The sequence below is a fragment of the Rhodamnia argentea genome, chromosome 6 (assembly GCF_020921035.1).
Source record: "Rhodamnia argentea isolate NSW1041297 chromosome 6, ASM2092103v1, whole genome shotgun sequence".
Taxonomy (NCBI): Eukaryota; Viridiplantae; Streptophyta; class Magnoliopsida; order Myrtales; family Myrtaceae; genus Rhodamnia; species Rhodamnia argentea.
In genome coordinates this window covers 3,260,581-3,285,795 of record NC_063155.1, presented here as the reverse complement: position 1 = coordinate 3,285,795, position 25,215 = coordinate 3,260,581, and the positions used below count along the sequence as shown (strand labels likewise).

At 39.6% G+C, this 25,215-nt stretch overlaps 2 protein-coding genes across 4 annotated transcripts in view; both read left to right on the top strand.

Annotated features, from left to right (window-relative positions):
• The window catches only part of LOC115744916 (glutamine synthetase leaf isozyme, chloroplastic), a 645,880-nt gene that overhangs the window by 394,689 nt on the left and 225,976 nt on the right, over window positions 1-25,215 (top strand). The window lies entirely within an intron of this gene.
• On the top strand, window positions 16,429-24,835 carry LOC115748514 (putative disease resistance protein RGA4). The gene is made up of 2 exons (XM_048279948.1): window positions 16,429-18,325; window positions 24,825-24,835. Exons 1-2 carry the CDS (start codon window positions 16,429-16,431, stop codon window positions 24,827-24,829), a joined length of 1,902 nt encoding a protein of 633 aa, XP_048135905.1. The 3' UTR covers window positions 24,830-24,835.

Below are 25,215 nucleotides of genomic sequence, written 5' to 3'. Positions count from 1 at the left end.
ACCCCGCGTCATAACGCTTCAGGGTAGAATAAGAATAGAGCCCGCGTTATAACGCCTCAGGAAAAATATGGTCTTATAAAAATACGAACCCCGCGTCAAAACGCTTTAGGATAAAATTCCACACTTCCTCTCAATTATTCCATGTGAAGACCATATAATCACAATAATTCCTCAATCGCTCGTCCGATACCACACGGTCACATAAATCCTTCCGATTGATCAATCCTCACCACATGATCCTACTAATCTTCCTGATTAGCGGATCAAGACCACACGATCTTCCCAATTTTCTCCAATAAAAGATCGAGTTCACACGATCTTTCTAATTTTTCTCAACTACTCAATCGAGACAACTCAATTTAATTATACCGAATAAAATTTCGATCGGAACCACGTGATTCACTCACGTTAGAGAATTAATAAATCAGGACCTCCCGATTAAATCACACAAGGCCAATGGCCAATCGAGCCACACGATTAATTTCGGCTTCCACAAAAATTAATCTACACCACACAATATTAATTCTACCAACGTAGCAATTAATAACCACCGTACAATCAAAATTTCACTAACGTACATTAAATATGTGCCATACAATTATACTGTACTAACGTGGCATTTAATACGTGCTATATAATTATACTATACTAACGTACAATTAATCTCCACCACACAATATATCTACAATATAGCAGGATTTAATCCCGACCGTCAGATTAATCTTCCTAAGCAAGATTCAACGTGGGTCATCCAATTAAAGCAAGATCAAGCTAGATTAAATCCTAGCCATCCATTATTAATCATGAAAAATCATTATTCATGCAAGAACACAATTTTCTCTCTCCTCCTTTCAACAATTCGTCCAAGCCATAATCAAGCACAAATCCGACCATTTTTTCACCAAATCTTCTCAATCTAAGTTCCTTTAGCAATCTAGATACCTAATCTAAAGTTAGGAACCAACTTACAACAAATCTAGCAAATTTTCCGGCAAGAAGTTTGGAGAAGATTTTGATTCCAACCGGCAACTCCCTTTGTTCGGCTTCAACTCAAGCTACTCTAGCTATCCCCGGCGGTTCACGGTGGAGAATTGAGCTCGGCGGTTCAAGGCGACATCGGGAAAGCTTGGAAAATTTTCAGCAATGGAGGATGAGGGAGAGGGAGTTTTGGCCAAAGAGAGAGAGAGAGTGAGCTAGAGAGAGAATGTGTTCTTCAATAGTGAAGAAGAAGCCCAAAAATTCAATAATAAAAGGTTAGGATAATATTGAGAGAGATATTTTGGTGTCTTGAATGCAAGAGGGGCAAGAGGGTAATTTCCACACCAAGACTAGTCAAGATTTTCGGTCAAAGGAGGGATTTGACCAAAATGCCCTTCGGCCCAAGTGAAAAAATGGGTATTCTCCAAGGGTAAATGGGTAATTTCCCATTTCAAGTCCAAATTTTATTTTTTTCCTGAACCCTTTGGGCGAACCGCGAAGAAATTGTATATTGGATGAGGAAACGTCCAAAATATTATTATTGAAACCCTTGAAGGTCCGACGTCAAATTTCGAAGTCCGATTTACGATCAATCTCAATCAATTGAAATTTCAGCGTATCTCAAACTAACAGGCGGCTTTTAGGAGTTACGCATATCGACCCGTGATTAATATCACGTTTAAGAATTTCTCGTGTCATGGCGACTTTGGTTGTCATTCAGTTCTAAACAAAAATCATCTCGCATATTTTTTTTAGCGTACATTGTATTGGCATATAATTGGACCCGTAGAGCATTTAAGCTTAAATTGACAAACGTTTGGACTAGACATGGGGTGAAAAATGCACCAAGAAGGCTTGGACTTGAAAGAAATATTTCTTCAGGAAATGGATTGCAAATACTTAGAACCTCAAGGATTGAATTACAAATACGCAGAACTTAAGGGACCTAAATAAAAATACTTAAAGCTTGAGGGTCTATTTTGTAAATTGCCAAAAGAAGAGTAGTGGAAGAAGTAGTGGAGAATGAGTGGGGAGAGTTTTGAAGAGAGTTTGGAGGAGGGTTCCGTACATGAAAACTTCATAGAATTTTCGGGAGATAAGTTGAAGTTCCAATCCCGTCGGCAACCTAGAGTAGTTTCACGCCAATTAACCCTGCGTCGCCGTCCATGCTCCGATCGACTTGTACCAGGTACCGTAACGTTCAGTATTCGACGAACTATCACTAGCCACTGACAATACATTGATATGATGTCTAGAGCTTCCTGTCCAAGCCTCTGAAGTTGCACCTCCTGCTGCCCATTTCAGCCTATTGTCTGCCAGTTTTGAGCTGCTGTCTAGCTACTATTTAACCTTGATTAGTAGGTAATCACCCTCCACTTTCATGTCATTTGAGGATCTAACTTTGCTATTATGTGTGATAGATCGATTTGGAAGTGGTCTCTAGCGAATCGGGCTCCGAAAAGTGCTAGCTTTGGGCTGAAATTCCAGCTTGCACGCGTGCAGATTTTTTGCTTGAAAAAGGAAAATTTTCTCAACTTTTAATTGCTAATCTATGCTCATTCAGTTGGAAACTTGCATTTTTGTTCTTCGGTTCATCTTGAACACATATGATTTTTCAATTAAAATGAAAGGTTTATGTCTGTTTCATCAACTTCTTGTTCAAATCGAAAATTAGTTGTTTGTGGCATAGCAATTTTGATTTTCTGAACAAGAGTAATTTGGGCATTTTTTTGGTTAGAAACTGCATGTTTAAATGGAATCTTATGTTTAAATCATTTATCTATAATATATTAGGGTTTAGGTCAAATTAAACTCTAAAATATGCAAGATAAATATTGTTTAAGCATAGTTCTATTTTAAGAAATAAATTCATCCGAAAATAAAATTGTTGCCATGTCATCTTTGCCACATCATCATGCATTTGCCACGTCATTATGCCATGTCATGCATTTTGCCATATCATATTACCACGTTAGTCATGCATACTTCGTATCATGTTATAATTGCCATGTTATTTTTTTTTTTTTTACGTCATAGCATTTCATACATCTTATAATTAATTCACGTTGCATTACATTTCATAAGAAGAAAACCCAAAAAAACCTGTACCTTTGAACTTCAAGTCAGAATTCATCCAAATTGCCAAATGAAACATTTTTTTTTTATGAAATTGGTACCTAGAGGGAATTAATTTTGTAAATTAAGGTAACCAAGTCTCCGAACTCATTTTCTCTGGTTCGTAGAAATAAAACAGTTTTCTCGCTATTTTATATAGGTTTCTAATCGACCTACCAAAAAACGATTAGTGGCAGCTCCGATTAAATTTTTTTTTCATGAATAAGCCTAGGTTGTGATTCAGTAGGACTTGCGAGGGTCCGAATTAGGTTAGTTGATTTAATTAACCTGATAATCTATTAGCCCGATATTTTTAGGTCGCGACATTGTTTTTGCGTTTTGAAAAACACAAAACACACAAGTGGTAAGAAAATTCAGCTGTTATGTGTCATTTGTCAAACCAAAACTATTTATATACTTATCTATCGATTATGGAAAAGTTAGGTAAAGTGAAATTTAATGGTTGAGTTGCATTATCACAAAACTCCATCATTTCTCACCTAAGACACAGTCAAAAAAAATTCCAAGCTATGTTCAATGTGACATATTTATCCTAATGTCTTTTTTTGCAACCCTAAAAATCATAAAATTGTATTTATGTGACACGTGTTCAAGGGCCTGCTAAGTAACTACATGGAACACCAATCATTGGGTCCGATATCATTTGATGGGAGTGCATAGCAAAAGTCCAATACTTTTGTTGGAGAGATCACCAAGAGGAAGCCCAAATCCGAGCTTATTAACATATCTAGTTAAACCTATCGTTACTCAAAAGCTTAAGATAATGAATTATAGGTTAACATGGATATATTAACTACTCTACACCACTTTGATTCTCCCATATGGGATTTCTTTAACACAACCCACTCATATGTGTATCCTAATAATAGGTACAATTGTAAGTTGGTATCTCAACTACAGAAAGTAGTGGCTCTATCAACAATAGAAGCAGAGCACACAGCGATCACGGAAGCCTCTAAGGAAATCATGTGCTTATAAGATTATCTAGAGGAGCTACATCAAAAACAGCCAGTGAGAATACTGTGGAGTGATAGTCAAAGTGTAGTGCACTTAGCAAAGAATGCAGGTTATCACTCAAGAACTAGATATATAAATAAGTATTATCACTTCATCGGGTTAGCATTGAAAAATAACGAGCTAAAGCTACAAAAGATTAATGGCTTGAAAAATCCAACAAACATGTTTAACAAGATAGTAGACAGAGAGAAGCATAATTTTTTTTGGTAAAGTAAATATGTATTGACTTTTCAAAAGCACAATCTACGAGAGAAGTGGCCGAATACAAAAGCCTCGTACCCCGTGGAAACACCAACATGTGTCCACGGGTGCAAAGGTGTACAGCCAAAGCAAAAAACAACCCGAGTAAGGGCGCAACGGCCAACTAAGACAGTGGCCAAGAAAGATACAACAGCGAAGGCCTAGAAGAAGAGAACGGCTAGCAACAACTCAATAAAAAAGGGAAAAACATGGGCCAAAACAGAAAATACAAGTCTAAAAGAGCCAGCTTATGGGGTTTGAAATATGTCAATGGAGATGCCCCAACTAGACTGTATACGCCTATTTCGCTGGTTGTCCTCAATGTGACCAAATGCAAGTTCTTTGTCCCTAACAACCTTGAGTAGATGCTTGATGATACCCGGGATAAAAAGCGGCTTGTGTCTAAAAAGAATGTTGTTTCTTTCCATCCAAATGATATGGCATAGAGCCCCAAGTGAGAAACGAGCAACACGATGAATGAAAGATTGACCACCAAACCGAGGAATGGCCCATCTTAAAAAGTCCCGCCATGCATGGGAGAAGCATACTTTTTGTACTACTACAATTGGTATTACTCCATGTCAATTGATGAGGAGTATCACGAAGGCATAAGTTTCAATTACAAGTTTTTTGAAAAGGATGAATGCAAAGTTACTTGGTGCATCAGATATATTTGTCTTCAAGTGGGAGATTGTTGGCGTGTGAAACCCAATATTTTGTCAAGGGCTTTTTTGTCTTTTCACCTTTTTTGCTTCTAGGTTAAGAGATATACCTACATACATATATATATATATATATATATATAGTAGCCGTCAAGAGCAAAAAAGAGAGAGAAGCGTGAAGTAGAGAATAGAGAGGAAAAGAAAAAAAGAGGTCGTAACAGCATTCTCGAGTGTTCTCGGTTTCTATTTGCTCCGATCTTGTGATAAGATCATCGGTTATATTCCACTTTTCTCGAAGACTAGTGAACTCGCAAAGTGCCTCTGTACGTAGACGTAGCCCAAGTTTGGGTAAATTTCAATAACAAATTCTCTAGTGTGTTTTTCTGATTAGATTAATTTATTATTATATTCTGCTAGTGCGTATGGTTTGCTTGGGTTATTTTTCTGGAGTTGGGGCATGATTCTTAAGAACACATTTACTCTCTATCACATAATAAATGCGTCACAGTGAGCATAGTTATTTTAAAATGAATTAACCATTGCAAGATCCTTGGAAGATCAAACGATTGCCGATATTTTGGGTGGTAAATTTGAATATTTCACTGTAGGAGGGGTAGATAACATATTCAAGATTGACATTATGTCCTAGGGCTACTTTAGGTCCGCTCCCAATTCATTAAGTAAAGTTTCCTTAAAAAATTCGTAACTTTAGGTTCAATCTCAATTTTGGCCCAAACTTTTTTTTCATCTTAAAAAATCCTCAATTGTCACCCTACTCCTAAATCTGCCAATGTATTCAAACATCCCGTTGATTTCTTTGAAATTATCAATGTGAGGTGGCTACTATTGTTCCATACAAAGGTGAAGGTGTTTATGATTGGCCTTGAGGTTGATAAGTTAAGAGAAACTAGCGGCATTTTATGGATTTGTGGGTAGATTTGGGACTAGAGTGAACGTTTGAGATATTCTTTTAAGAAAAAAAGGAAATTCGGGACGAGATTGAGATTAAACCTAAAGTTTGAAATTTTTTTTAAGAAATTAAATTTCCTGTCCTGTCAGTGAAAAATGTTCTCGTGAAAATTTTAGTGAAAATTGTTCTCGGGAGATTTTTTGTAAGATCAATCAATATTGTTGGCCAATCACAAGATTGATGGGAACAAGCCATTTCACAGGTGGCATGGATCTTCTTCTTGAAAATTAAAGCTAAGTAGCATCTAATGCCCAGTCACCCGCCTAGTGTGGTATAGATGGCAAGATCAAAAGATTGATTGGAGCAAGCCGTATCACAGACGGCATGAATCTTGTTCTTGAAAACTCTAAGTAGCATCTAATTCCCACTCACCTGTCTTGCGTTTTTTGGTGGTAAGGTTCGTCCAATGGACATCTTCCTGCCGTTGTGTTTTATGCGGAACTCATTCAATTTGGCATGCCCAACTTTCTCTTGAATGAAAGGAAGTTTGACTCCTGATTCAGTAAACATGAGATGCATGAGTTAATTTTATCTTTTCCAATGTCTAATTAAGAGAACTTTTGCGAAGTTAAATAGATCGTAATTCTCGGGATCGCCCAAGTTTTTCCGTGCAACTTGGCGAGTTCTTTTTATTTGCGAGGCAAAGAAATATTTTCATGGACATAGAACGTGCAGTACAAACACAGAAACAGCAATTTGGCAGTACCTACCATTTTGCAAGTTACTCAGGTTCTTTTTCTTTTCATCTCTTCACACCGATTCAACCGTCTTATTCAACAATAGTACGAATAATTAACAATGATACAAATGCCAACTTATCAATCATGTCGTATCTAGCAGATAGCAAAATTCGAGGAGCGGGTCCGTAGACATGTGAGTGAGAAGATATGCCGGGTGGACTTCTTCGGTGATTCCAGGTTCGGTTGAGGGAAAATCCGCAAAATTTTCTGCAATTAATAGATTAATAAAATTGCTGGTAAATTTCTAATAATTTTGATTGAACAAAGTATAACCGGCAACTTGAATGTTGTCATGACCCTCCCGAAAGGAACTCCAAGGAGGTTTGATGGGATTGCCAAGCTGGTGCGAATGCGAGGCATTGCTCGCGCTTGGCGCGAACTTTCCCAAGTCTTATTAATCACAACTTGATTTACTCAATTAATTAAGAAAATTATTTTTACTTTTGGAGTTGCCACTTGCCTATTGGAATGGCTAGGAGCCAAATGAAACATGTGATAATATCTTATTCCCTATGCACCAGATATTTAAATCCATGGACTTGTTTACACCACTTTATCTAACGAGTGACATTCGGTACTTTAACTTGATTGATTATCAACTAAGTGTCACATGCGGTCTTTTGTCAAATTATGTGTTCTAAAGTACGAATCCATTAAGTGTCCATGCAATGATTGTATTGATTTGGATCTCAGAGTGCACTTAAGTAATTAAAATGAAGATATACTAATCGAAATAGGAAGGCAAGATAAAGAGATCAACACAAAGCATCAAAAAGTTAACAAAGATAAGTAAGAATAATGTACGGAACCCCAATACTATAGGAGCTGTGGAACGAAGAACTCCCCGAAGAGATGCAAAACAAAAATATTAAATCTAGAGACTCATCAAGTCAAAAATTTGCAGCTCCTTACATAGTGAATTACACGAAATAGGTTAATTGGCAAAAAAAATTCCCTTCTTAATCTGGAAAGACTTTCAGCTATATCAAAATCCTATTTTAATATCAACAACTCTGACTATTATGGTTGCCGCTACATGCGCCGTGCCGGAGGAGTTTCAATAGCTATGGGTAAGTTACAGAGTAGAGGTGATCAATGGACAATCTCAGGCCCGGCCCGGCTCTTATGTCGGGCGTAATTTGTTTCCCAAATCGAGTTAATTCATCTAAGCTTTATTGTCATCTTATGATCTTCGTCAAAGGTGACAACGCTTCTTTTCTATAAATGTTAAATCTCCTTCGGCAGTTTCAAGGGAGTTCTGGGTTGAAGCCTAATCGTCAGAAATGACTGAACTTATTGCGATGATTTGCTGCAAATAAGTGGCATTCTGAGAGGCGCATTGCATTATCATACACCTAGAACTTCCTTTAATATCTGGCAAAGCTTAGTGACAACCAAATAATATCGTGTTAAAGGACCAAAGTACTTGGTCTGTTGAACCTAAGAGTGACACTACTTAAATTAATCTTATTTGGAAATCACTTTTACAATCTTTCAGCCTAAAACATGTTAAATTTCCAAAAACGTAATGTACATATTTTTTTCAAAAAAAAAAAAAATACTTGAATAATATTTTATATTGTAACAGAAAAGTAAACCAGTTTTTGCGTTTTGAAATCTCAAAACAAACAAGCGCTAAGAAAATTCAGCTATTATTGTCATTTGTGATTAAAATGACTAAACTCCATCATTTCTCACTTTTCAGTTAGGGGCCCGTATGGTAACCATTCTGCTCCCAAAAAGTGGTTCTAATTAAAATGATTTTTTCTAATTTTGTTCTCTAGATGAGTTTTAAAGAATCAGAACATGTGTGATAATTGCCCAAAATTTTTGTTCTTGAAACCAAAAAAATGTTTGATAACTGCACAAAATTTTTGTTTCTAGAAACAATTGCTCTTCCCAATTTTTTTCGTGTAAGCCAAATAATTACGTAGTTACTTTGTGAAATTTCATCCTACATTTCAAAATTAATCGAAGGCTAATTCAAACAATTGCTGCTATTTTCGGCTGTAATTTGAATATTTCACATTAGGAGGGGTAGATAGATAGACTCAAGGTTCGCCATCTGTCCTCGGTTCAATTTCAATTTTGCATTGAACTTTTTTTCATGTAAAAAAATTCCTCAATTTTCACTCTAATCCTAAATCTGTCAACGTGTCCAAAAAGTCACCATTGACTTCTTGAAGATTATCAACATCGTGAGGCTACTATTATTCTATACAAAGGTGTTGATGAAGAAAAAATTATGTTAATGGACCTCTAACTGGACCTGAGATTGATAATTTTAGGAAACTTGTTGCGATTTTTGGACTCCTAGGCAGATTTGAGATTGTAGTGAACAAAAAAAAAATGTTCACGGGATAGAATAAAGATTAGATCTAAAGTTTGAAATTTTTAAGAAATTAGATCTTCTGAACTTTCTTGTAAGCCAATCACGAGATTGATGGGAACAAACCATTTTACAGATGGCATGAATCTTGTTCTTGGCAAGATAACGCCCAGGAGCATCTAATTCCTCTCACCTGCCCATATACATATGTAAAATCAATCAATCTTATGAGCCAATCACAAGATTGATGGGAACAAACCATTTTATAGATGGCATGAATCTTGTTCTTGGCAAGATAACTCCCAGGAGCATCTAATTCCCTCTCACCTGCCTATATACATATGTAAAATCAATCAATCTTATGACCCAATCACAAGATTGATGGGAACAAACCATTTTACAGATGGCGTGAATATTGTCCTTGGTAAAATAGTGATGGTTCGATTTCAGACCTCGGACCAAAGTAGCATCTAGTTCCCACTCACCTGCCCATATACATATGTAAAATCAATCAATCTTATGAGCCAATCACAAGATTGATGGGAACAAACCATTTTATAGATGGCATGAATCTTGTTCTTGGCAAGATAACTCCCAGGAGCATCTAATTCCCTCTCACCTGCCTATATACATATGTAAAATCAATCAATCTTATGACCCAATCACAAGATTGATGGGAACAAACCATTTTACGGATGGCGTGAATATTGTCCTTGGTAAAATAGTGATGGTTCGATTTCAGACCTCGGACCAAAGTAGCATCTAGTTCCCACTCACCTGCCCATATACATATGTAAAATCAATCAATCTTATGAGCCAATCACAAGATTGATGGGAACAAACCATTTTATAGATGGCATGAATCTTGTTCTTGGCAAGATAACTCCCAGGAGCATCTAATTCCTCTCACCTGCCCATATACATATGTAAAATCAATCAATCTTATGAGCCAATCACAAGATTGACGGGAACAAACCATTTTATAGATGGCATGAATCTTGTTCTTGGCAAGATAACTCCCAGGAGCATCTAATTCCCTCTCACCTGCCTATATACATATGTAAAATCAATCAATCTTATGAGCCAATCACAAGATTGATGGGAACAAACCATTTTACAGATGGCGTGAATATTGTCCTCGGTAAAATAGTGATGGTTCGATTTCGGACCTCGGACCAAAGTAGCATCTAGTTCCCACTCAGCTGCCTTGTGCTTGGTGGTAGGTCATCCATCAATAGATATTACAAAATATTAATTTTGTAGTGGTAATTTTTAGTTTTAAATGATAAGATATCGGTACTTGAATAAGACTGGTCAGACTAAGATTAACTGTCATTATCGAAAAAGGTTTATTTTTTTGTTCAAAATCAGTAAAGGTTGTGTACATCATTTAGTGACAATTCATAGCTACACGATGAAATCAAACTTGATTATACTAAAAGTTCTAATGCATGAATTACAATTTTTAATTTGCAGTTAGCTTAAGGTAACAATTGTCACACGACGATTATGATAATTTTAGCTAGTTACAGATACTAGTAGTTATCCCTTTGGCAATTGCAGTTATATGTTAAAATAAAATAAAAAATTATGGGCTACAATTATAAGACTAAGAAGTATACCATGTGCTACTTACAATTATATAGATTTTCGAATTATGATTGAATTCTTTTTTTTTTTTTTTTACATTTTAATTATCACTGAGATTGAACGACATGCTTAATGTCGATAGATGGCCGATGTTTTCGTACAAGCTACGTTTGTTTTATATGTGATGCTTCTTTTTCAATGTAGGCGTCGTCTTTCCTTCGAGTGCTCTTTCTATAAGACGAGAGAGAGTTTGAGGACACGTCCTTTCTCTGTGACGCTATCTGGGCCATTGGACGAGGGGACATTGAATTTCCGCAGGTTTCTTTGAAAACTCTACCAGAGCTTTCCTTGGAATAAGGCTATCTACTTTATTTAGACTGAAAGGAACTCTCTGCTTCATGATGGTCCTTCCCCTTCTTCTAATCGAGTGATTGGTTTTATTATGGTTGCTGTTAGCATATAAATGTAACATTTTATCATCAAGCATAACCTGATATGGCCTACTGAACACCGTTGTGGCATTCTCTGTGCTGCTGCAAGAAGATGGTCGGCAGCCTTTGTGAGTGGAAGGCTATTATTATTTCGTCTGCCAACTGGGTTGAAAAGTTGTGGCTCTGATTCACCAACCTATGAAGCACCGACACGTGTATAGGGCGTGCGAGTCGGTGTCGGACACCGACACGCATCTGGCACGTGGACAACTCAAGGGACACACAATCGACATGCGTGACGGATGTTTGTTTAAGAAAAAAATAAACTAAATTCGCCAAGCCAAAGGCGACACTAGAAAAACCTCAATAGCAAGCTACTATGGAAAGCCCTTTCACTAAAAAAATTATCTGTACTAAAGTTCAACTTAGCCAAACAGCCAAGAGAAGTAAACATTCATGTCTCACCCTTGGAATTTTAAAAAGCCATCATACTTGATATCCTCACTAGCCAGGTAATGTGAGACTTTTCCCTTCAACTTGTAAGCCTCTAGGTCTCATTTTTGGCTTTTTAAAGAGATTTGATGTTGGTCTCTCACCCTCACCATCAACGTGATACTCACGAATCTGTTGAAGTTGGCAAATATTTCGAAGACCCTTGTTTCTCACATCGGGCACGCCCACGTGAGCTTAGAGTAACCGAAGTATGATATGACGACATGTAAACCCTGCGTATGGAATGCGCTGCCCCCGACACGGATGTCCCGCTGTCGGGTTAGCGGGCGAGGGTTCCGCTCCCCTGTGAGTGGACAGCTGCCCCGCTCGTCGGTGAGTGGGCGGGGATTCGGTGGCGAGTGCCCCCAAACCTCAACGGATTTGGACTTTTGTTTAAGTTAGCCTATTTGTTGAGGGATTAAAAGGGTTTCGGATAAATTAGGTTTTGGGCCCGTTTATGGCATATATATATTTGCTCGTTTTTTGCTGATCATTGTAACGAGTTGTGCGACTATAAATAAAAAATTATAGTGAAATCTCTTTGCGGGACGTAGCCCCATTCTGGGGTGAGTTTGGGTAAACCGTGCGTCGTCTATTTTTCTTCTATTATCTGTGCGATCGTTACGAATCGAATTATGATAAATCTCTTCAAAATCTTCTATTTGTCTCTCTCCCTCAAACCCTAACACATGCTTATCCATAGAGGAGAGTAGCGTTGATTTGCATTTCCGTACTTTGGCCAATGTCCTACTCAATCCTTGCTCAGGAAAGGAAGCATGAGTTCTGTAGTCCTATCTGCACTCAGGATTATGTAGCTGAACTTTTGACGAGCTGAACAGTACAAATTCTGTCTACCAGCCGGCAAAGTCGAACCGTTTTTTTTTATCCTACAGGACCCGTTGAACTGTATGATTTTCCCTTTCATATTGTTCACTTATCTTTCTTGCGAATGAGCTTTGAAGGACCTCTTTAGTTGTTGAACTCAAAACTTCCAGGACACACTTGAAGATCGAGATCTGTCCATTTCTAAGCTCGCTCAAAGAAAGAGTAAGATCTATTTGAAGCTCACGAGTCGTGCAGAGTTTCTGTCCATCAATCTTGCAAGTAGACTACATGCGTTGATAAGACAATCTTTTGTATCAAATTAATTTAATTGAAAAAATCATAAAAATAATAATTTATTATATATAAATATATATCTAACATATAACGTATTCCAACGTATTGAAATTTTCTATTTTTTAGAATGACGTGTCGGCGTATCGTATGATGTCTCGTGTCGGTATCGATACTACTTAGTCATCAACGCATTATCTCACATTTTTTTCGGGTTGTCTTTTGGAAAATAGAAAAAGTAAGATAAAGAGGAAAAGGGGAAAAGGGGAAAAGATGGCACTTCAAATCGACGGACAATGATATGATCCACCCTATGGTGGATTTCAAACTGTACGCTTTCACAAACATCAACAAAACCTTATATGTTTAATTGAATAAACCTTATTTCAAAATTACTTTTACAATTTTTCGGCCCGAAGCATGTAAAATTTTCACAAAAATAATTTATATATATCTTTTTTTCAAAAAAATATATACTCGAATTATATCAAGTATCGAAAAGTTAGGTAGAGTGCGGCTTAATGGTTGAGTCGAGTTATCACAAAACTCCATCATTTCTAGCCTTGTTATTTAATCTAAGACATAAGTCAACATAAATTTCAAAGTACGCTCGCTGTCACACATTTCGTAATCTTTTTTGTTAGTAACACAAAAATTCTAAACTAGTATTTATATGACGCATTTACCCTCTGTCACATAGAAAATGTGTCACGGTGAGTGTAATTATTTTAAAACAACTTAGCCATAGCGAGATTCTTTGGAAGATCAGACAATTGCCGATATTTTGGAGTGTAAATTTGAATATTTCACTGTAGGGGGTAGATAGAAAGATTCAAGATTCACATTATGTCCTAGGGCTAATTTGGGTCCACTCGCAATTCATTGACTAAAGTTTCCTTAAAAAAATTCGTAATTTGAGGTTCAATCTCAATTTTCCCCCAAATTTTTTTTCATCTAAAAAAAATCCTCAATTTTTCGCTCTAGTCCTAAATCTACCAACGCATCCAAAAAGTGCCATTGATTTCTTCAAAAATTATCAACATTAGGTCGCTATTGTCTTTCCATACAAAGGTGAAGCTATTGATGTCTGACCCCGAGGTTGATAATTATAGAGAAACTGGCTGCGTTTTATTGACTCGTGGGCAAATTTGAGACTAGAGACAAAGTTTGAAATTTTCTTTTTTCACAAAAAGAAATTCGGGACGAGATTGAGATTAAACCTAAAGTTGGAATTTTTTTAGAATATTAAACCTTCTGTCCTGTTAGTGAAAAAAGTTCTCGTGAAAATTTTAATGAAAATTGTTCTCGGGATTTTTATTTTTTATTTTTGTAAAATCAATCAATCTTGTAAGCCAATCACAAGATTGATGGGAAGAAGCCATTTTACAGATGGCATGAATCTTATTCTTGACAAATGAACGCTAAGTAGCATCTAATTCCCACTCACCTGCCTCTTGGTACATGTACGGTAAGATCAAAAGATTGATGGGAACAAATGCCGTTTTACGGATGGCATGAAGCTTGTTCTTGAAAACTCTAAGTAGCATCTAATTCCCACTCACCTGCTTTGTGTTTGGTGTTAGGGTTCATCCAACAATATATATATATGGTATTTTTTTTCGACAAAAAAAAAAAGAATAAGATTGGTTTGACTAAGATTAACTATCATTATTAATAAAGGTTACGTATATCACTAAGTGATAGTTCATGGCTACACAACGAAATCAAACTTGACTACACTAAAAGTTCTAATGCATGAATTATGATTTTTAATTTGCAATTAGGTTAAGGTAACAATTGTTACATTGATTCGTTATTGGAATCTATTGTTATATGACGATTATGTTAAATTTATCTAGTTATGGATATAAGCAATTATCCCCTTGGCAATTGCAGTTATATGTTAAAATCATTATAAAAAAATGTGAGCTACAATTATAAGACTATGGAGTATAACATGTGCTACTTACAATTAAATAGATTTTGGAATTATGGTTGGAAATTTATTTTTTTTGTTACATTTTAATTATCTGGCCTTGGAACCACTAGACTAATATCTTCCCATCCACAGAGAGAGACAGATGGAGAGATAGAGATACTAAAGACGATGTAAACTGTCATCGGGAGCATTATTGAAGAGTAAAGGTGGCAAAATAGATCCAGACCTTATATTTTAACTTATATTTAAGGGTAGAGATAATAAATTGGTTGCTTTAAATTTTAAAAATAAGCTTAAGTTGGTCATAATGGAGTACTTAACAACTTAATGAGTCCTAAATGAATTTTGAATGGATCATAAATAAGTTATCTATGTTAGTGAGTCATGAAAAAAAATTTCTAATGTTTTTACTTTTAATTTTTTATTTTCCTTTTTACAAAATCCGGAAATGGTCGTCGAGCCTCACCTGTGGTCTTTGAAAGTCGACTGGCCCTCGCCGGTGATCGGCAAGAGTCAATCGGTGGCCCTTGCCGGCTTTAGACGAAAAAAATTGAAAAATTAAAATCAAAATGACGGGTCCATTGAAGAGATCATTGTTAGTTAATATGTATTGTATGAAAATGAGAAAGTAAGACAGAATTGAGGTTAATGGTCGGACTATATCATTATAAAGTTTCATTCCTTGCAATATTAGTTATCCCTAAGTTGGTCTTGCATGTTTATGTCATCCCCGGTAAATTTGCATTATCGTTGTCAATCTATTATTCCTTTGGCGTGTTTAACATAATACAAGTGTTAGGCTTGAAAATTTCAATGTATGATTTGCACCATCTTGACGGATTTCTTATATGAATGTGTTACATATGTCAACGTCGGCCGGCCAAGGTTTCCAAATGGACTGAATTCCCAAAAATGCAAAATGTTTAGAACTAAATTGACATAAAAAAAAGATTTAGGACTGAATTGGTACATATATAAAATGTTTAGGACTGAATCGATAAAATTAAAAGGTATAAAATTGAATTGACAAAAGTGCAATAGGTTTAGAACTTTTTTTAACAATTTTTTCCATATACGTCATTTAAATATTTCTAAATATCTTTAAGAGGGTTTTTGTATAATAGTTGAGTTTAGGGTGTCTATGTTAAGTTTTCTATAATGAGGTAATTGACTATTGACACATTAATATTTTGCTTCTAATATGGAGAGTGTTTCCATCTTGAAAACACCTAGAAAGAGGATGAACAGATACGTGGCGCGGAAGCTCAAGAAAAAGTTAAAAAAAAAGTGATGATTAATAGTTAACGAAGGTCGAGTTAAGTTGCTTTATGGCTACGTCAGTCACGCGGTAATTACTATGCTTAGGCGTCGTGTTATGTCAATCCCATGCTTAAAATCGTTCTTTTTTTCACTTAGATGCTCCGTGTGATAATGACACGTGAAAAGCAGGGCATGCTTCAGCAAAAGCATATTTTAAAATTTATGAAAAACCGTATACAAAAGTACGTGCCAAAAAATTTACGTATTATTAAAATTGTGAGACTAAGAAAAGAAGCGCTCAACATTTGGAGACAAAAAGTTGGGCTTCAAAGAACAGTGCAACCTTGGTGGGTCCCCTGTGACGAGAATTCTTATCTTCAACTACTCAAGTGGGTCAAAGATGTTGAAAATTAGATTTGTCGGGAATTTCTTTTTCCGGCCTTATATGTCCAGCCTTGGAACGACTGGAGTAATGTCTTGCGATCCAGAAAGGGAGAGAGAGCAAAAAAGAGAGAGATAGAGAGCAAAATGGCGGAAGCTGTCATCTTTGGCATTGCCGGAAAGATCGTTGATTTTCTGGTTCCTCGAGCGCTAGAAAAGGTTGGAAATTTGTGGGGCGTCAAGCGTGAGCTTGCGAAGCTCAAGGACACTGTCTCCACGCTTCGGAATGTACTGGAGGATGCAGAGCGGCAATCCTACCAGAATCACCAAATCCAAGGCTGGCTTGACAACATGAAAGACGCTTTATATGATGCGGAGGACGTGCTTGAAGAATTCAATATAGAAGCCAAGCGACGAGAGCTGCGGGGCCACAAAGAAATGATGAAGGAGGTAAGGACGTTTTTCTCCAGTTCAAACCAGCTTGCGTTTAAATTGAAGATGAGTAGCGAAATAAAAGCAGTGAGGGAAAGAATAGAATCCATTAACGCTGGTAGGCAATTCCACTTGGACGAGCACGTTGTGGATTCGCGAGTAGAGAGAGAGTGGAGGAAGAGAGAGGAGACACATTCATTTGTACGTGAGGTGGATATTAAAGGAAGAGATGACGATAAGGGGAGGGTTAGGGAGTTTTTACTGGATTTAGACGTGAAAGAAAATGTTTCCATCCTTCCAATAGTTGGCATTGGTGGGCTTGGAAAAACAACACTTGCTCAATGTGTCTATAATGATGAGATGGTAAGCAAACATTTCCACTTGAAAATGTGGGTTTGTGTCTCTAATGACTTTGACATGAAAAAGTTAGTCACAAATATCGTAGCCTCTGCGAAGAAGAAACCGCCTAGTGAGGCTGCAATGGATCAGTTGCAAAGTGAGCTGAGGGCGAAAATTGAGGGAAAGAGATATCTCTTAGTTTTAGACGACTTGTGGGAGGAAGACCCAGAAAAATGGCGGGACTTGAAAGACTTATTGGTGGGAGGCGCTAAAGGAAGCAAGGTCCTTATAACTACACGCTTGCATTCGGTTGCGGAGATCACCGGCACTACTTCGCCACATCTTCTCGGAGACTTATCGGAAAGTGCATCTGTTGATTTATTGATGCAAATTGCTTGTCGAAAAGAAGAGGGGAGACATGATCCTGAAAAGCGAGCTATCGCCCCAGAGATAGCTAGAAAGTGCTATGGGGTTCCATTGGTTGTTCGAACCGTTGGGAGTTTACTATTCTTTAAGAAATCTAAACAGGAATGGTTAGATTTTAAAGATTATGAGCTCCCAAAAGTGTCTCAGAAGGAAGATTGCATAAATTCTACTCTTAGGCTAAGTTATGACCATCTTCCTTCACATTTGAAACAGTGTTTCGCATTTTGTTCATTGTTTCCCAAAGATTATGTGATGAACAAGCAGACACTGGTCAATCTTTGGGTGGCAGAAGGATTTATCCAACCATCAAATAGAAGTCAGCGTTTAGAAGACATTGCTAATGTATATTTCATGGATCTACTTTGCAGTAACTTCTTTCAAGATTTTAAAGAAGATCCATACACGAATAAGGAGACATGCAAGATGCATGATTTGATGCATGATCTAGCACGCTCAGTTGCGGGGACCGAGTGTTGGGTGGCATGGGATGATAGGAAATCCATACATGAGAGAACTCGTCATATATCTCATAATATATCTTCCAATTTGATGGGTAAACTTCCAATCTCATGCTTGAAAGCAGGTGCACTAAGAACATTTCTGTCTTCTCGTGGATATTGGGAAATAGAACGAGAATCAATGAGTGAAGCAGATCTATGCCAACTCATTCAAAGTTTCAAGAGGTTGCGCATCTTGGATCTCCATACAACAAATTTCGAGAAGTTGCCAAGGTCCATTGGCAAGTTGAAGCATCTCACGTACCTCGATCTCTCTCACAATGATGAACTCAAAAGGCTTCCTAATGCTATTACGAGATTGCAGAATTTGCAAACGCTTATTCTCTACAGTTGTGGATCCCTTGAAGAATTGCCAAGGGATATAGGGAAGCTAGTTAGCCTTCAGAATCTAGATATAGATGGTTGTCAGAAACTTAGTTATGTGCCACGGCAACTAGGGCAATTGAGCTCTCTGCATATGCTAACGCGCTTCATTTTGCCCAAAGATAAAGCTCTTGCTAAGAATTATTGCGGACTTGGGGAGCTAAATGGGCTTAACAACATCCGGGGAAGCCTTCGCATTGAAAATCTGGGAAGCGTGACCGATGCAAGAGCGGAATCCGCGGCCGCGAACTTGACGGGGAAGCGTTCTCCGGAATCTTTGACACTTGAGTGGGGCAATTTCGATGTTGATGACGTGATAATCAAGGATAGAGATGAAGCGCTATTAGATGGACTGCAGCCGCATTCAAATCTAGAGAAGTTGGCGATCATTGGATATAAAGGTGAGAGGTTTCCATGGTGGATGTTGAACAATAGCCTTATGTCTTCCTTTTCAAATTTAGTTGAGTTACGCTTAAGTAAATGCACAAGATGTAGACGGCTCCCCCAATTAGGCCAACTACCTCGCCTCCGGACTTTTGAGATTTATGAGATGGGTGAATTGGAGTGCATCGAGTCAGACCATTCATTCACTTTAACAACGACATCATTTCCTAGTCTATTGAGATTAGTGATCGATGGCTGTGAGAAATTGGAAGCCATGCCACGAACTCCACATCTTGAGGAGCTAAGGCGTGTAACGCCCACCCAAAGATTGATAAATCAGATTGTTGGCCTTAACAAGTTGAAGACTCTAGGTATCATTGACATGGAGTTTCTAGAATGTTTGCCCGAGGAGTGTTTGAAAAGTCTCACCTCACTCGAAAAGCTTAGCATCATGGGGTGTCCACGGTTGACTTCCCTTTCATCACTCGGAATGAGACATCTATCTAGTCTCGTGGATCTCTCAATCTTGAATTGTGAGGAGCTGGATTTATCGAAAGAAGAAAGCGGCAACATCATCATCTTGGATGGAGGCCTTCTTCATAGTCTTCGCTCCGTGTTCCTCGATGGACTTCCAAAACTCGAATCTCTCCCGCAGTGGCTTCTACGGGCCAGCAATCTCGAGTGTCTTCATATTTGGAGTCGCGACCATTTGAAGGAATTGCCGGAGCAGATCGGGGACCTTCAATCACTTCAACGGCTTGACATCAGAAGGTGCCCCTCGCTGACGTCATTACCCGGAGGGATTCGAAGGCTTGCATCCCTTACTCACCTATACATCGTCGGTTGCCACCCGGAATTGGAGGAGAGGTGCAAAAGAGATGGAGGCGAGGACTGGTACAAGATTGCTCATATCCCCGACATTCACATAAATTAATATGAAGAAGGTATGTGATTCGATTTGCTTGAGAGAGACAACTCTCTCGCGAGACCTAATTCTGATTATTACACGCATTTTTGTTGTCCCTCCCCAAATGCCTTTTTGACTGGTGATTCGATTGGGGGACACATCGCTTATAATTCCTCCCCTACTTCTTCTCATGTAGACTCGATTTCTCTTGTAATTCACTCTCGTCTCGGCTTCTTCTTCTTCTCTGCCGTGTTCGTGAGTGAAGAAACCGCTTCAATGTGATTTAATCGGTGGCACTTGTCAATCAAGATTCACGAAGTTGATCATCCCCCACATATCTCTTGGGTAACGAAGGTATGTGGGACCTTGTTTCCCTAGATTTATTTTCACATGAATAATTCTCGATTTGTGATTCGATTTGGGGGACATGATTTTTTACGATTTTGCAGACACCCTTCTCTTCTTCTTCTTCTTCTTCGAAAAATCTTGTCATAGCCATTGCTTGAGAGATCTCTCTCGAGAGGCCTTTATTACACGAGTACACGCTTCCTCCCCAAATGCCTTTTTGACTGGTGCGTCTCCTCTCTCTCTCTCTCTCTCTCTCTGCTTACGGAATTCTACATTTTCTGCTTCCTTCTCGCTTGGTAATGGAGAGAGGACGATGTACGCCGAGTTCAGCATGGTTAATGCTTTTGAGGTTCTTGATTTTGAACTGTTCGTGCTTCGGGAGAATTTTTCAATTTGTCTGGCTCGTGAGCCAAGTGACCCGATCCCATTCGTTTATCTATTCGAAACTAAACTCCCATGCACACCGGAAGGCCAAGTCTACAGATAGAGCTCGTCGTTTCAATTATCTTCCATGAGACTTAAGCTCTCGGGTACTTTGTTTCGATTTGATATGTCTATTACTCACGCCGCTTTAATTTTCAGACTAGGCAAAAATAGCGCAGATTTTGGCACCACCGACGGAATGCGGGATGAGGATCACAAAGAACTCATCGATCGCCAATCCCATGATAGCAAACACATGGGACTTCTCTCTTGCTAAAACAGGAGAGGAGTGGAAACACCAAGAGCTTTTCCGAGTTTCAAGGTATATGGTTTGAAGTCCGAGAACGGTACTATTACAGGTGTGTAGAATCGATTTCTCCGGTCCTATGACTTCAATTTGGTCATATTGATTATTGCTGAGTTTTGTAGTCTTGCTCTACCAGGGCAATATCTCATGGATATTTTTTTTGCAATTATTCTCCTTTTGATTGCGAGAGGAACGAATTAGGTGCACTGTCGGGATTCATGAGTTGATCATCCCTTGTAAGAAATATCAGAATAACATGGTTGCTGAATGAAATGGTTCTAAAAGGAGAAGTGTAGTTATGCCACTGCTTTTAGTTTACTTTTCAAGGAGAATGTGGTAGCGTCCTTAGGGAAACTCCCTATTTGTGCTTCAAATATGTTAGTTTTTCCTACTTGAAAATGCAACTTCGTACTTTCTGTGGTGGCACTTGCTAAAGAGCGACTTTCTTTGAAGTACCCAGTCCATTCTTTTGTTTCAGTAGGTAAGTCAGTTTCTCACACTGCTTCAATTTTCAGACTAGGCAGAAATGGCATAGATTTTGTGGCCGATGACACAATGCCGGATGAGGATCACAAAGAACTCACCGACCGCCTTCCCGCGGCAAAGAACAGTTGGGACTTACGTCTTGCTAAAACAGAAGAAGAGTGTAAACCCCAAGAGCTTTTCTAAGTTCGGGGTGTATGCTCTGAAGTCCGAGAACAATACTATTGCGGGCTCGAGAGTCTTCTCAACATGGACGTCACGCCCTACACCGATAAGATAATTGCAGAATATGTTCGGTATGTTTTGATGCCTAAAAACTTTTGAGGGTAGCGCACGTAAAGATGAACAACACCAGGACTATTATGTACCGAGATTATAAGTTTCCTTTTTTTCTTCAATCTACCATCATAATAAGTACGTCACATGTTTTATGCACATTCAACTAGTGACACCTTTTTTCCTTTTTCAATTTACGCATTAGCATATCTTGTTTCACACTTTGATGTTAGTTTGTCTATGAGACAGGATTGGAAGTTCCGGCATAGATGTGACGCCCTGGAATTTCGTAGTTTGTTAAGAGACCGAGTTCAATAAAAAGGATTATTGTGGAATTCTAGTTGGTATAAAATTTCGGATCAAAAGGACGTAAGTGACGATTTTTGGACGTTTCCCGATTTGTCGTTCGATTTCGATTGGGTCTCGAAATCGTGGTCATCGCGACTTAGGATTTTTATTCGTCGCGCCTAGACCTTTTCCCGGACCAACCCTAGTCCGTAGAAATCCAAATTTATTTTCTACCGATTGAGCCAAAAATCCGATCAGTCCCGAGTTATCGAATTACCATTTTGCCCCACCAATAATGCACGTGAGACAAAATTTATTCAAATCCATGGTGGGCCCCTTTGGTCAAGTCTTCACCAACCCATCACCATCATCTTCTCTCTCTTCCTTTTTCCTCCCCCACCTCCCACGTGATCTCTCTCTCTCTCTCCCTTTCTTTCCCCCTTTTTCCTTTCTTTCTGCCGTGTGATCAGACCCCTTTTTCCCCCACTTGACTTTTCCTTTTCTTCTTCTTCTTCTTCTCCTTTTGCGACCAGACCACCCCCCTCCTCCTGTTCACTTTCTTCTTCCTCTTCTTCTCTGGTTTCTGTGCGACGCCCCCCACCAAGAACCGAAGCTGCAGCTGCTTCGCCCGGCCAACTCCATCGCCGCGCCACTTCGTCGCCCACCAGCCACCACCGCAGCTCCGCCTTGCGTCGCCGCCCCACCAGCAACCAAGCTGGACGCCGCGACGGCCGAATCGCCGAGACCCCGCGACTTCATCCCTCCCTCTCGGCCTCGTAGCTTCACGCCGCTCCTCCACCGCACCGCGTCGTCGTCGACCGTCCCACCGTGAGCCGCCACCATCGCTCAAGCCGCGAGATCCGAGGACCCGAGACCTCACCCGACGCTGATCGAGCCCCCTCACCTCGGCCTCCTTTGTTCCTCGCCCGAGACCCACTAGATCCGGGTGTTCCGCCACCGGAATCGCAGCCTCGTCGTCGTCCCGAGAGCGTGGAGCCAAGATTTTCCGTTCGGGTGAACAGTGCCGTGAACAGTGTTCGGGTGAACAGTATTTCGCGAACAGTGTCAGTGAACAGTACCGGGTGAACAGTGATCGGTGAACAGTGCTCGTGAATAGTACCCCGGCGTGAATAGTGCCGCCGCCCGGCCGTGAACAGTAACTCCGGCGATGAACAGTATTTTTCGACACCGGTCTCAAAGTTCGTGCCGAGGAATTTTCAAAGATCGCCAATAATCGTCGCGGGTGGGGCCGAGTTCGTGTCACCGCCGCTCGAGTTGAGACCGCCCGAGCTAGTTAAAACTGTGAGTTGACCCTAATCCTTGGTTAGGGCGCTAATTGCGCCTAGAATTAGTTAGTTAGTCGGTATGACATTTAGGTAGATTTGATTATGGTCGGATTAGTTAGAAACCCGGTTTAGGGTAAATGGCCATAATCGATTAAATTAGAATTGTTGTGGCTAATTGTTGTTAAATGAATTTGACTGTATGTTGTGATTTGATCGCGAGTGAGCGATAGGTTAAGGACGAGCGATCGATTGGCGATTTTAAATCAAACTGGCTAATTAATGACTCTGGCACGAAATTGAGCCTTTATGTGGCCTAATCGAATGGGTTTATTCGTGTTGAATTGATGACTTTGTTTGGGCGGATCGCCACGTTGAAATGTTGATTTGAGTATCCTGGATGCTCGTTGAGTGAGTTAGCGTCCGCTTGGGAATTAATTGTTCTGTGTATCTTTGCGGTGTCTATTCGGTAGTCTGCATATGCATATGACCGTGTGCAAGATCAAAGACATATTTTAGCATGAAAATGGCCTTAGGGCCGAGTCTTTGAGCACGTTTGTGTGAGCATCCGGCCTAAATCAAAGAGATTAAATTGATTGATGTGTCGGGTGTGCTGTATGGTCATATGACGGAACGATGATGGGTTTTCCTGGCAAGTTCGTCTTGTACTCATAGTACACACCGTACCATTTTTATGGAACCACACGACTTGCCGTAAGCACGATAATTCATGCCCCGTATGGTACGTACGGTTTTAAGGGATTATCGGATGCCGGTCGCAGCTTGTGATGGACCGAAGCCCCGTATAGGGATGCCTACTTGCCGTGCCGTGCGGGGTGCACTTGGATACACCTGCTTGTAGTAGCCGTTGCCGAGAGGGAAAAGGAACGTAGCCGGTCTGCCCGGAAGAATGCGGGATCGCATTAGTTGTGAGAGTCGATCACGCCGGTCGCGTGGATCCTCATCACCGTGGCGCCAAGGGCGCGATCATCGTTAATAAATGGACTTGTGTGGTGTCCAAGGTGCATACTTGTGAGTGTGATGCGTGTTCGGATGGTTGTCTCGATGTGGCATTGAGTGGAGTCAAGCATTGCATTATGTGTGGGTGAAGGTCGGTAAGTATGCATGTGGATGATTATTGCCATGTGATATGATTGTTGGATATATGGTTATATCGTGGTGTTATAATCCTCGTGGTTAGGATGTTTTAGGTGAATCGGTGTCCTAACCGAGCTTAGGCTTGATTCACCGAGATTTATATCTCACCCCGTTGTGGGAACCACTTTCGGGTCCCAAGTGATGGAGCTTTGCGGATACCAAGGCCAGGTTGAGGGTAGTCTTTTAGAGTAGATGAGAAGTTAACCTTATCCGACCTAGTAACCTTTTGAGGTCTTAGTGAGCCGCCCCGAAGTATGGGGTTGTATGTATTTCTGTAGCTCGGTAGGATTAAGACTCATCTACTGTCTTGTAACTGTGGATGTTACTTTTGACTATTTTCCTTGGTATGTATTTCCCGATATGCTATCCCGTCGTTTTATTTGTCCGGGAGAATTGCACGTTCCGCATGCGCCGTAATTTCGTAGGTCGATAACGCGCCCGGGACGTTATCCTTCGTGACCTCGTGGCGATTTGGTAGGGATGTCGCGGGCTCGAGAGTCGGGGCGTGACATCCCCGCCCAAGGTGGTATCAGAGCAAGGTCGGCCTGATCCATCCGGTCATTGGTTTGGAGTGATAAGGAGCGTTGGGATTTGGGATAGTTAGTAAGATTGAAAATTCTATGCATGTGTTTGCAACTTAAGTTTTAAGGCTGTATGCTTGAGTTTTCATTAATGTTTTGGGGTGAACAGGGCATCGTAAGGTACCCGTTGGTTGAGTAGTTTGCTAAACCGGTTGAGTTAAGTTTGGAACTATCGAGATCGATCTTCGGGACTTCAACGTCGCTAAAGGATATGGTAGTATCTGTGGTATGATGTTATGAGTGTAAGTTGATTATACGTGGTCGGGTGGAGAAGATAGATTCGATTGTGCAGGGGAAATTTGGTTTACGATAACGGCTAGTGTGGATTGTCCGAGAGCTACGGTGGATGTTGTCAAAAGGCGAGGTGGTTTAACCCGTTGAGTGGGATTAGTTTTGAGTTTGATGGTAATCGAGGAGG